Source organism: Myotis yumanensis, unplaced genomic scaffold (assembly GCF_028538775.1).
Source record: "Myotis yumanensis isolate MYYU_CA2020_CCGP unplaced genomic scaffold, mMyoYum1.0.hap1 SCAF_12, whole genome shotgun sequence".
NCBI lineage: Eukaryota > Metazoa > Chordata > Mammalia > Chiroptera > Vespertilionidae > Myotis > Myotis yumanensis.
In genome coordinates, this window is record NW_027223763.1 from 57,710,239 (window position 1) to 57,722,997 (window position 12,759).

The 12,759-nt window shown below is 37.4% G+C and overlaps 1 protein-coding gene and 1 long non-coding RNA gene across 9 annotated transcripts in view; one reads left to right on the forward strand and one right to left on the reverse strand.

Moving 5' to 3' along the window:
• Window positions 1-12,759, reverse strand: part of BNC2 (basonuclin zinc finger protein 2) — a 430,106-nt gene that overhangs the window by 285,219 nt on the left and 132,128 nt on the right. For 6 of the 7 annotated variants that reach the window (XM_070431714.1, XM_070431713.1, XM_070431712.1 and 3 more), the window contains exon 2: window positions 12,598-12,759. This exon is cut by the window's right edge and continues 39 nt beyond it. The exons of the other annotated variant lie outside the window; for it this stretch is intronic. In XM_070431714.1, coding sequence (XP_070287815.1) covers window positions 12,598-12,759 — 162 coding nt within the window. The remainder of the gene's footprint in view (window positions 1-12,597) is intronic. 7 annotated transcript variants of the gene reach the window in all.
• Window positions 11,613-12,759, forward strand: part of LOC139021267 (uncharacterized) — a 4,751-nt gene continuing 3,604 nt past the window's right edge. Inside the window, exons 1-3 of one of the 2 annotated variants that reach the window (XR_011473423.1) lie at window positions 11,613-11,738; window positions 11,812-11,889; window positions 12,413-12,621. This is a non-coding gene — a long non-coding RNA (uncharacterized lncRNA). Of the gene's footprint in view, window positions 11,890-12,412; window positions 12,622-12,759 lie in introns of both variants that reach the window. The other variant, XR_011473422.1, reaches the window with a different exon arrangement.

The window sequence follows — 12,759 nt, forward strand, 5'->3', positions numbered from 1 at the left end:
CATGCAATGAAACTATTATCTTCATCCATTAAAATATTATCTAAAACAGAGGTTTCTATCTGGCAGCCAGTAGGCTGAATTAAGCCTACAGATGAGTTTTGTTTGGACCACACACTTTAAAAAATATTTGAAAAGGTTGCCAAGATTAAAAAATCAGGAGATTTCACATGAAAATCTGGATTTCTGGCTTCCCATTTAGAAAAGGGAAGGAGGATCTCCAAACACTGGGCCTGCATTCCCACCTGCCAACAATTGGCTGGAACTAAGGAGCTGCTACCTCACTGTGGTTGACACAAGAGTTCTGGTCCACCACAGTCCCCACCAAACGGATTCCACTCCTTTAACGTACCTTACCCTCCACATGGCCCTTTTAGGAAACGCCTAATCTTTAAAATGTCACACTACTCCACATAGAGTTTGCAGTTTGTGGAAGAAAAAGAGGAGATATCTAGGAACAGAGACTTAAAAGTACATATTTCATGGGCTTACACAATGTAAGGCAAGGGGTAGCGATTTTATTTGACATGATAGTTGTTCAATAAAACATATGTGCAACGCAAAAGAAACTCGTTTTCATAATTAAACATTTTTAAAGAGCAAATCCAGGACTGATGACCTCGTCTTACACAGTGGTCCAACCAACATTTGCACTGGGTTTAAATCAACCACAGTCTTCTCTGCAGCCCAGAAAAGATGCTCATGTCAGACTTAACTCAGATCTACACTTGTTCATTCACATGTTAACACTTCCACACTTCCCTTCTAGAAAGATCATGTACTTAAGTGAAAACTGACCCTAATATGAAAATAGAATACATCTTCAAGGTAAATTTTTAAAGTCAACATTGAGGATGCATGAATATTATCATAGCAAATACTCATCTTTACTGGCTCCACATGTACACCACAATCTGACGTTTATACTTATATTAAATAGACATTATTGCAGGTTCAAATGACCCCAAAAGTCACGGCATATTTCCTTAAAAATGATTATTACCTAAAAGCAGATGTCTATGACAAAGTCACCCTGGACTACTTGCTTTTTTTCTTAACTGAAAGCAAATGCAAGGGGAAAAAATCTTTTAAATTTCACTATTTCTAATCAACCGCAACAGCACAGTATTTCTACCAATTAGCGGATTTTATAAACAAATTAAAAGCATCCTATTTTAGCAAAGGAAAGAAAGAACCTTTTCTGCTTCATCCAAGTATATTAACAGGCAATCTCGGATGTACTATGCAGTATAGAGGTGCGCTAAATAAGCTATGATCAGACATATTCCAACTTATTAAAAAGAGTAATATTTAAATCAACTTTAGTATAGTGTTTTGAAATTATGTTTCATCATTGGCCCACACTCTTGAAAGATTGTTTTTTAATTAGGTGTTTCCTTCCTAAGAGAGAAGCATTTTTCTCCCATTTCTACCTTAAGAAAGAAACCCTTGAACATATGCCAAATTTACTTCAAAATCAGACTTTAATCCCCAAATTCTCTTGATTCTTAAAAAACTTGAACAACTTTAAGTAACAGTTCAAAAAATCATTATGATCATGCTTCATTCCATGACTCCCAGTTGAATAGGAAAGGAGAAAATGCAGTAAGTATAAGCTCCATAAATACAGTTCAGGGCCTGATATCTGAATGACAATATATGATATATTCCTTATGGGAAGCATTTTTCCTTAAAACCCATTATGTTTGAAATTTGAGCAATCAGAAGCAGACACCTGGAACTCAATTATTAATTTTCCTCTCCCACCCCTTTTATACTTCCATCTCTAAGGTGTTTTCCTGAAGAGATGATCCTTAGGGATGGCATGTTCAAATTACTTTCTTTAAAACAACTTGGTACAATCTAAGACTAAACTTATTCTCTTTCTTCTTTAATTGTGTAGCTTTAGGAAAAAAAAATGAGGACCTCAAAAAATTAATCAGTAAAATGGTAAAAAAAAAATAAGTTAGACATGAATTCTTGCAAAGGTATAATTCATTATACTCATGTTGATCTATCTATTGTAATATTTTAGAAAGGGAATTTTATGGGAAATAAAAAAGAACCCACACACTCACAATTCATTCCCACCCAAGATGACCGAAGCTTTAAGCTGGTCTGATCAGGTTCACATCATGGCAGCTGATTGCAAAGTAGTTCTAGAAGACTCCTGAGCTGTTATGTTTATTTGCACTTTATAGTTTTAAGAGGAAAAATGAAGAATGAGGTAATGAATGCTTCATAATATTTAACCTGTGTTCTTTGGGGATTAAAGAATTGGGCTCACTTAACTCCTTCCTTATTTCTATTAATCACCAATTTCTAGAAAAGGGTATCTCAAGCCAGGCTTATGTTAAGGCTCATTTCAGCACTCTGCATTTGTAAAAAATAAAATGAGACCAAAAGTACAGGAATACTGGCACATATGGAAAAACGGATTATCAGAATATTTAAAAGGCAGGGCAGCAGTCCATTTATTAAGAAATCATTTAAAATAACTATTCGTACAAGTTAAAATAACTAACTTATCACTTTTTACCAAAAGGGTGTTTTTCATATAATGAACATCCAAAACTTCTCTGGTCATGAGAAAACCTGGAATATATTATATACGTATGAATGTGGCCCAGGATGCAGGATATGAGATGGACTTGCTATCAACAGATTAACACTTCATTTTCATTACTCTAATCTCACAACAGGTTGTGAACACTCTTTTTCTTATTTGAACAACAATGGTGTATGAAAAACCAAATTGGCAGGCAGGCGGGGTTCATTAAACGCCAAAGGCCTTTATTCCCGTAACACATCTCACCTGGACCAAGCCAGGGTTTGGGCTTCCAGTCTGGCTACTGAAACAAGTTCTCCCAGATGTTGGATTTCCCTTTCTATCCTTCCTACTTAATTTAAAATAAACGTCAAAAATAAAGTAAAACTGAAAACATTCTTTTCCACAATAAACTCTGTTTAGTAGCTCACAGAGTTGGTGATATATTTTAAGATTTATTCAGTCCCATAACTGTGTTCCAAAGTTGTCCTAGAAAACAAAACAACGGCAGGAAAAATAGCTGGGAAGGGAAATGATGAGACATTGGAAGTTTGAGTCAAAGGTATCTCTCTCCTGGCTTCGTTTTTAACTTATTTGAAAAGAAGTATAGTTTCTCACTGGCTGGAAAATGACAATAATTTACAACATAAGAATCAACCTCTCTATTTCCCAATGAATGACACTGAGCTCCACCAAAAAGCTATGCTCCAAGAGGAAATCGGTTACAAAGTATAAGGAATCATTCAAATGAGGTTCCTAAAATATAGAATTCCTTTGTAGGGTGAGCCAATCCACACACTCACTGCATTTGAGGTAGCCATTAACAATTGCTCAACAAACCTAGAAAAAAATCACTTAATTCCCACAACCAACCAAGGTACATGTGTAGACTTTCTGCATATCTGTGCTCCACATATAAGGGTATCACATGACAATATCTGATTTTTACTATTTTCCAAAGCAAGAGAGTAAAAGTCTTCCCACAAAGTCTAGAGCCGGGCTCTGGTTTGGATTCTTTCTGGTACTCTAACAATACTTATACCTAAAAAAGAAAGGATAAAAGAAAAGTGGCATTAGATAAAGCAGCAGATAACCTAGCTGACTCTGGGAGATAGGTTCTGACATGAGATTAGTGAACAGAATATTTGCATTCTCAGTAAAGGGACACTTTCGTGAATATGTTCAGTGTATAATTATTCTCCCGTATCTTGTCAATGGCCTCCCACCATGTCCAATGCTCTCTGGCACTGGCAGAGGGCACAGTGGTGGGCAGCTTTCTTTACTTATGCCTGATTAGGTGCCCCAAATAGCCATCCTAATGATTTAAGTCAATGAAATCTCTCTTGCTTAAAATGTAATGGAAGAAAAGAAATTCTTAAAACCCGCCAATGAAGGTTCTCATTTTAATATTAGTTTTGCTATTATACTGAGCCAACTGAAAGTAATTATTTTTGGCATGTAAAATATTCATTATCCTGAAATTTTTATTTCCAAAACCCCCCACCCAGTTCAGGCACTCTGATCAAATATGAGTCCTAGAGAACTGTCTAGAGAACAAATAGCCACTAAAAGACACCTTAATAAAGTTGAAAAATTCATGACAGTCACACAAAAGCACAGCAGGTACAATACTGAAAGCTATGTCTTTCCCATATAGCATGACATTTTTAATCTTGTCAACTTTAACAATCTCTCTGCCGTGTAAGACAATGAGTTAAAATTTATTAAATACAAAACAGTAGTGAACATGCATTGTGTTATGTATACTGCATGATTTAAATTTAAATTTCATAATGCCACCCATTAATATTCTCCCTGCCATCATTTCGATTCCTTTTTACATGTTTCAGTTAACTCATTAAATAACTGCAGCTTGTCTCAAAGACTCATACCTTCAACCTATTGAAGGAAAACTTTACAGGATTCCCTTCTTCTAAGGAAATGCTCTCTCTTGTATAGATGGAAGTTTAACTGTACAGAATGATAAATCCAAGAATTACTTTTTAAAAAGAGAGAGAGAAGAGAAATAGAAAAGCAAAATCTCTTTTCAGTTAAGTACTTTCTGACTCAGGCGAAGGATCAAATTGAGCTGCCTTTCAGCGCCTTTGAATGATCAGCCTGGGCCCCTGGTTACACGTTTTTATCACGCCCTTACTTAAAGAACCCTTACATAGCAAACTCGGGACAGTCCTCCTGTCAGCAGTTACACACGGAGGACCACAGCAGAGGATGGCACCTCTTTCCTGCAACTCTGCCAAATGACAGGCTGGCAAAAGATGCCTTATTCAATAACTCTTACATTTCAGGTGCCTTTCAATTCCTTTATATTAGGGCAAAAAGAGCCAGTGGAAGTAAGGAGAAATTCAGAAAAAGAGAGATGAGCTGAATGGAGAAGAAAGAAAGAAAGAAAGAAATCAGGTCTAGGGGCAAGGGAAAAGGAAGAAAGAACAGACTAACCACGTATTTGGGTCATTAAGTAAATTGCTGCCAACCAAAGAGAAGTGAGATTTAAATCATATCTCCTCCCTCAACAACACACAAATCTTAAGACAGTAGCAAAATCATACTGCAGTCCAAAATTATTGAGTAAATAAGATGTCAGATATGCTCAAGAGAATCTATGTTTCAATGAGTAACTTCCTACTGTTCAAGATCATTTTCATTTTCTTAACAGGGAGAAATGAAAAACTGATGGGCTAATTAAAGAAAAACAAAAGGATATTATTTTGTTGTTAAAGGATCAATTCCTTTTTTGTTAACTGGAATGATGATTAATAAGCTGAGAATCTGATTTCTAAGCTAGCTGGCTTGAGTAATGCATTGTTTTTCCACAAGCATTTCCATGAAGGAAGGCTCTGTGAATGAAGAAATGATACAGGGCTCCCTCTCTTCTCCTGATCTCTGACTCCGCGGCGTGAAATGCTTCATAGAGTGTTTAAACAGAAGGGCACTGCACACTGTTCTCCCCCAAATGAACGCCAGTCATAAATTTTTCACCTTAGGGTTTAATGTATACCATGAAATTTGCTAGACTTCCTACAAGGAATGTACAAATTAGAAAAGAATCAATACTGTTATTTTTCCTGTTCTCTAAACTTTCTTTTAAACCTGGGAAAGGAGAAGACAGCACAGGTCATGCTCAGTGATATGTGGGTACCTTGGATATCACAGCCCCAGGTATCATTCTGGGGATGTCATAGGCACATAATAAAACTTAGCACTTGTGTTGCTCAGAATGTTTCTTCATATTATTTTTCTCACCTGTTTACTGGTTTATCTTACAGGAAAAAGATTCCCTCTTTTACACAATGCTTTGCTTGTGTGCCAGGAGATAGAGTGTTAATCCTGAATTATGGCTCCTTTCCTTTATTTCTCTAATGCTTAAAAATAGATGTCAAAGTTCCCTGAAAGGGACTTTGAACTCCCCCTCTCCTCCTCTCCCGGTCCTTCAGTAGATGAGGATCACCAAGCAAAATGTGGAAGCCAGCTGCTTTTCGGGAAATAAAAATGGCATCAGCTTTGGCAGACAGGGGTGACATCAATCATTTTCTACAATCCTCACACCATCTTCTGGCCAGGGCCTAGAGAAGGGTGGTTATGTAGTGGCAAAAACATACCATGAAATATAGGAGAGGGTTTTCACATGGTGAAGAATTCATCCTACGCATATAGCAAACCAGGCTCCAAACCTCACGAGAAAGGAAATCTTGGAACCATTATATTCCATGTTCTTTGGACAATAACAAGCAAGGGGTTTCAGAGAAAATGTCTCTCACTGGAAAAGTCATCCCATGATTCACTCTGTTCTCCCTACTACCATAAAGTTCCCCGACAATATTCTCTGTGTGTGTGTGGGGGGGGGGGGGGGGGGCAATGAGTTAATTCCTAGATCAATTCAAACACTATGATTCAAATTATGGGCATGAGCTAAAAGCAAATTCCAGTTTCTTCTGTCATTCCTTTTGCTATATATATACATTCTACTCAAGAGTCCCAAGTTGAGAAAAGACCTCTTTTCAGCTACAGAGTCATCATTAGCTATTCATGTTTATAAGGCAAAGCCTCTCTAAAGCTTTGCAGACTGATAAGGGTGGAGGCCCAATGTAACTTTGTTTAAGTGAGTGCGTGTCATGCATATAAGGTGGGAAGGGAGCAGCACTAGCATTTTTGTTTTTTCATTGAAGTGGATTACGCCAGCTCACTATCTGTAACGGTCTGTTCCTTTGGAATCAGCTCCCTGTGTCACAACGACCTGGCAAACTTGAATGCTTTCACTATCACTGGAGTCCTTGCAATCCTGCGTTGGCTGTGACCCATTCACTTTTGCCCCAACTTCTCAGAGATGCCTTACTCAGCATCTAATTAGTTAGGGAGGATTTGCCGCAGCTCTTAACCCTGACATAGGAGTGGGAGTATGTGCTGCTGTGGTAGCCCAAATCTGTCCTGTCACTACATTAATCAGATTTCCATAAAGGCATGCATGAATAATTGGATTTATCAGTGAATGTTAACTTACACTCATAAATATAATTATTAAAAAAATAACTGCAATTATAGATAAGATATCTGCACCTTTAGGGATTTGTTTTTCAACTGTGGTTACCTGACTCACCTTAGCAAAAGGCTTTACAAATTATACAGACACACAGTACCAGTTTGCAGATGACAGAAAGATGAGAAAAATAATTTCAAAATGATCACATACTATGTTCAAATTCCCTTAGCATATCGTGTTGAAAATAAACTTGAAATTTGTGGACAGGTTTTAAGGTAAACATCATACACATCTGAGAATATGTGCATGTTTTACTTGCATTAACATGTATCTAAATACCACCTATATGACCTACTGCTGATCCATTACTACTTCCCCAATGCATTAGAAATTAGGCAGTGTCTGTTAAGTGAAGTCTGCATGCTATACACAGACTTCCACAAGCACCTGTCTCTATGCTACAATTTGTATTGTAACAATTACCCAAATATTCCTATTTTCATGTTACATTACCAGAGTGTATGTTAAGAATTATATTTGAATATATGTCTACAGTTGAAACTTCAAAATAAAACCTAGTATCACTCAAATTAGAGAGGGGAACTAAATAGGAGGTAGGAGAGCAGCCTAGTAATTCAACAGGCAGAAATTACATGCCTCCTAATATAATATAAATATTTATTTCAGCATCACAACCATAAGTTTGGTCAATTTAATCCTTTTTTTAAAAAAATAAGACAGGATCACTAAAACACACCAACTGTAAGAAGAGGAGTAAGAAGGGAGGAGGAAAAAGTGCAGAAACCTAGGGATGGATGATGCCTGGCAGTGAAAGTCATTTTCAAAGACCATTAACTAGCAGCTGCTTTACTCAGGGCTCTGATTAAATAAGAATATACATCTTATGTTAAAAGAGATGTCTGCATGAGTGGGATGGAGTTTAGAATAAAAATATATTGTATGAACTACCAAAAAGAATCAAACCACAGTAAACAATTAAACACCTGACTTCTGGGGGAAAATGATATGTGTGCCTTTTAAACTGTTAGTGAATAAACACTCAAATTATTTAGGGGAGAGGGGTAAGAAGTCAGACAAAACCACCATTTCCAATTTAAACTATAGTTTCAACAAAAAGAAACTCTGTTTGCCTAAATGAATAGAAAGAACTAAGAGACTATTGGGAGAAAATTTCATATCAAACATTCTTTAAAATTCATTCCAGGAACAGGAATGTTATTATATATTTCTTACAATATATTTTATTTATCATTTCTCTGAAATGTGCTAGATTTTATATTAGTAAGAAAGTTTGCTTTACTCTGTCCTATCTCTGGTGAGCAGATGCTCTGGCATTAGTGTAAATCGTTGATTTAATTTTTAGCTTTCTTGGTTTGCCCCTCACCTATCTAGGAAATTATTTCTCTGGTGATAACTAACACATCATGCTAATGAGAGAATCTAGTGCACAATAGAAAAAATGTCACTATTAATAATATTTGCATGAAGTTAAATAAAGCAACTGTAAGAGAATGTCAGACAGTGTTCTTTAATAAGACACAGTTTCACAATGAAATTATGTTGTTAATTGTGTTACATCATTGGGTGAATCCTAAATTACTACATAATGATGCACACAGTCATTTATAATTCTAACTTAGTATTTCACTCATGTCTGAAAAGAGACCTTATTAAGGAATCTACATTTTATTTGCAAAGATTAAATATACCTCACCAATAATTAAAGGAAAATGCCTCTAGTAACGTAAATGGGTAAAACGTGGGCTATAGCCATTTGCCTGTTTCATTTCTGAAAAGATTTCAAAATACATTAGATCTGCATCCCTTGAGGTACCTACAAAAAATTTTATATGCTAGTCTCTCAAATACAAAACATTTTAGAAAAACCACCTTTTAAAACCTGATTTAAAAAAAACAAAACAAACCCCAACACTTCCAAAAGCAGGCCTTATTTTCTGCTTTTAACAAAAACTTCATGAGGTTAAAATAGGCAAAATAACGTTCTGGACTCCAGGAGATTAACAGAGACGATGAGTAAAGGGGTTTCTGGTCATTCTCGGCCTGTCACTGATCAAAGTGACCCAAGTAAGAACTCCCTTTACTAAGTCAAGACTCATGCCCTTTAAGGTTATCAAATATTTGTCTGTATGGAAAAAAATTATCCCTTTTGAAAAAATCATAATGGAATATGGGAGAAAACTGTGGAGAGGCAGAAAAATGCACTCAAATTGTTATATCTCGAACTTTAGGAGAACATCCTTAATTCCACCAAATCTAAATTGGCTTCACATCGTGCTATCTTTTTGTCAGTATTAGACAGACTGAAAGATTTATAAGCAGATTCAACTTTACTCACACAAAACCAAAGACAGAGATTTTTACATCTCTACCTCCTAATTTACCTGTAAAAGACAAACCTAGATTATTAAATTTCAGTATGCATGAGGCTTTTTCTACTACAACTTGTGCTGTAGTTAAATAATACTGATGGTGAATTCTCTTTAACTCAATTTTGATAACAACTAGTCTCCTCTAATATTTAATGAAATAATCAGGTAAATCTTAAAGTTTTTATGTTATTACAGAAAACTTTGAAATAAAAAGCATACCCAATAAATTTTATGTCAAAAACTGTAACAGTTATTTTTTTCTTAAAAATTACAATCATAAAATAAGAAAAATCTTTTTACTGTCAGCAATAAGATATACAGGATTTTGCATACTTGATTAAACTGGACAAACTTTTACTTGTAGTAAGACAATAGCTGGCTAATGTTTTTTTATATTGAAACTAATATTCCTTTGAAACTGTTGGATTCAAGAGATATCATTTTTAAAAAAGTGTCTTTCTTGCACACACACACACACACACACACACATACACACACACACTCTAAATCAGCATTGCTGATGAACTATAGTTAAGGAAAATAAACATGGTAAACATGCACAGAACATATACTTTTTAGATTTACACATTGTTGAATTTAAGTTTACACAATATTTATACAAACTAAAATGTCATCCAGAAGGAGAAAAAAACACCACACGTGTAAATTCATACCCTCTCTTACATGTTCTCCAAAAATGCACAGGAGGTAAACATATAGTAACCAGAAGAGAAAAAGAGGGGGGAGTCGCTAACTGTATCAAAACCAAAAAATGAAACAAAATATAGTTAAATCACAACACTTTTTAGATTAATTTCTCCCTTTATTGTACTACTGTTTAGTAAATAGTATAATTAATATTATAGTTTTACATAACATCATTATGCATAAATTACTTCCCTATATTTTTCTACTCTGTTTATATAGTCACTGAAGCTCACTATGACACATACATACACACATGCACACACAAAATAGACCTTTAAATATCCACAAAATCAAATAGCTGGGTCAAATACGTCAGAATAGCTTAGTTGTACAAGTCTCTCTGAGAGATTTCAAATTATTTTCCTAATTCTGTTCCATCATTTATATAATTTACTTTTATTTGTGTGTTTTTAAGCTAAAATGTTTTCCACAACTTAATGTCTCTTTAGATTCAAATCTACTTGAAAATGGGCTAGTGCCAAAGAAGCAATCTAACACCATCTATGTGGTTCAATAGCCATTTATCAATTGATCATTATCTCTATCTGGTTTTATTAACTCTTTTCTAGCTAGAGGGAGACCTAAACCAATTTTCCCTTTCAAAACACACACACACACACACACACACACACACACACACACACACACACACACACACACACCCTGACCTCCACTCACTCACTCAAAACCCTGAAGGTAACATCTAATTTTCAAAGCGTGGCGCAAGTTATTTGGTCCTAAGGTCAGTGAAAACACACTGTGTTTCAACCACAAACAGAGCCACCCAGGCAGGGATCTGCCTCAGAAGCACACCTCTCAAAGCACACTGCAATGACAAGGAGTATCTCTGGGAGGAAATGAACTTAACTTGCAAGAATGGGAAACTGCACATACAGAGTTGCTTATTGGGTTGATTTTGATTGCATTTAAACCCCAGCTTACCGTATCAGCAGTAATCAGGGTCCCTCTACAGGATATGTCAAAATACACCTTATTCAAATGCATTTATCCTTTCTAGAATTCTGTGATCAAACTGTTCGCTAGCGATCTGCTACAAAACCCTGGCTCTGTGCACAATCTTCTGCAGATGGATTTCTAAACTTATGGTAGTTCATAGCCTAGCAAATGGTTCTTTTTCCTTCATTATCAATACTTTTAAAAACCTAAATTAATTTAATAAAATATTTCATTCTCGTGAACTCTTACAAACAAAACAGGTTTTTTCTTCTTAAAGAAAGCAGTTATATTTTTTTTAAATGAGTGAAACAATATCAATTTCTTAACCGTCATCTGCTTAAAATCCAAGTATTTGTCGTTGATCCTTTCGTGCTGCGTGGATGATAACATCACACTAACTCTGGCTTTGTGTAAAGGGTTTGGTGCAGGCTTTTGAAAAGCAAGACGTGTCTGGGAGGGAGGCACCAGGGAACTTCCCTCCCTCGCTTGAGCACAGTCCAAGATGAAAGTTTCTGGGTTGTTTCCCTTTGCTTCCTCTCACCCTCGCTCCCCCTCGGAGCCGCAGAGCCAGCAATTGTGCAAGAGGAGACGAGCGCGCAGGGCGCGTATCACGGAGCGCATGGTACAAGCCGCCGGCTCGGTGATTAATTATCAGTAGCCGCTGGCCTCGCACTAACACCTAGCTTTCCCGGCAGGGCCAGCACACCCAGCAGCCGCCAGCTCGGCCGGACGGAGGAGAGGCTCTGGGGAGGACACCGAGGCTGCTCCGGAGTGTGAGTGCGCCGGCGGGCGGGCGGGCGGGCGGGCGCACGGAGCCGGAGCCGGAGCCGGAGCCGGAGCCGGAGCCGGAGCCGGCGGCGGGGAGCGCAGGAGCTAGCAGAAGCGGGCGGGCAGCAGGCGGCGGGCAGAGGAGCTGGGACCGGCCGGCACAGCCCGCCACGCACGCCGCCTCCTCCAGCGACCCTGGGCGCTGGCAGCGATCCCTGCATAGCCTTCTGTCCTCAGGTCGGAGTTCCAGCTGCTTCCAGCCCCAGCAAGTCAGCTGGGCTGTACGGAGGGGGCCCTACATTTTGTCACTGTTGGGCTGGAGAACCTCCTCTGAGATAGCAGATACTTTGATGAAGTGATTAATACAGATAGAAAGATACATCTGTCGGGTGGTGGCTTTTTAGAAAAAATTTTTTAACACAAAACAAAGAAATTGTCTTCTCTTGACCCAGGTTGTACTGTGAAACTTTGCAACAAATGCCTTTGCTTTCTTTTACTTCAGTATCCTTTCCCCCTTTTTCTTTTAAGGAGCCCTTAGGGAAACCATGAAGTAACCCTGCACATTCCAGTAACACAGTTATGACAAAATAGAGCCCAACTATGAAGTGATCAATTTTTTTGTAAATGTTAAGAAAGAAAAACAGCAGAAACAAAAGTGCACATAACAATTCAAGATTGCTTTAAAAAAAAAAAAAAGAAAGAAAGTAACTTACCTGTTGGGACATTCTGAATAAAAGGTTAGTATCAGCGTTTTGCCATGTCCCCATGAACCCTGGTTCAGCCGCAGTCGTTCTGGTTCCGAACTGCATGGAGTTGTCAGTACAGGAGTCTCTTAAAGTCAAGTCTCTTGCCCTCTTTGGCTCTCTGTCTCTCTG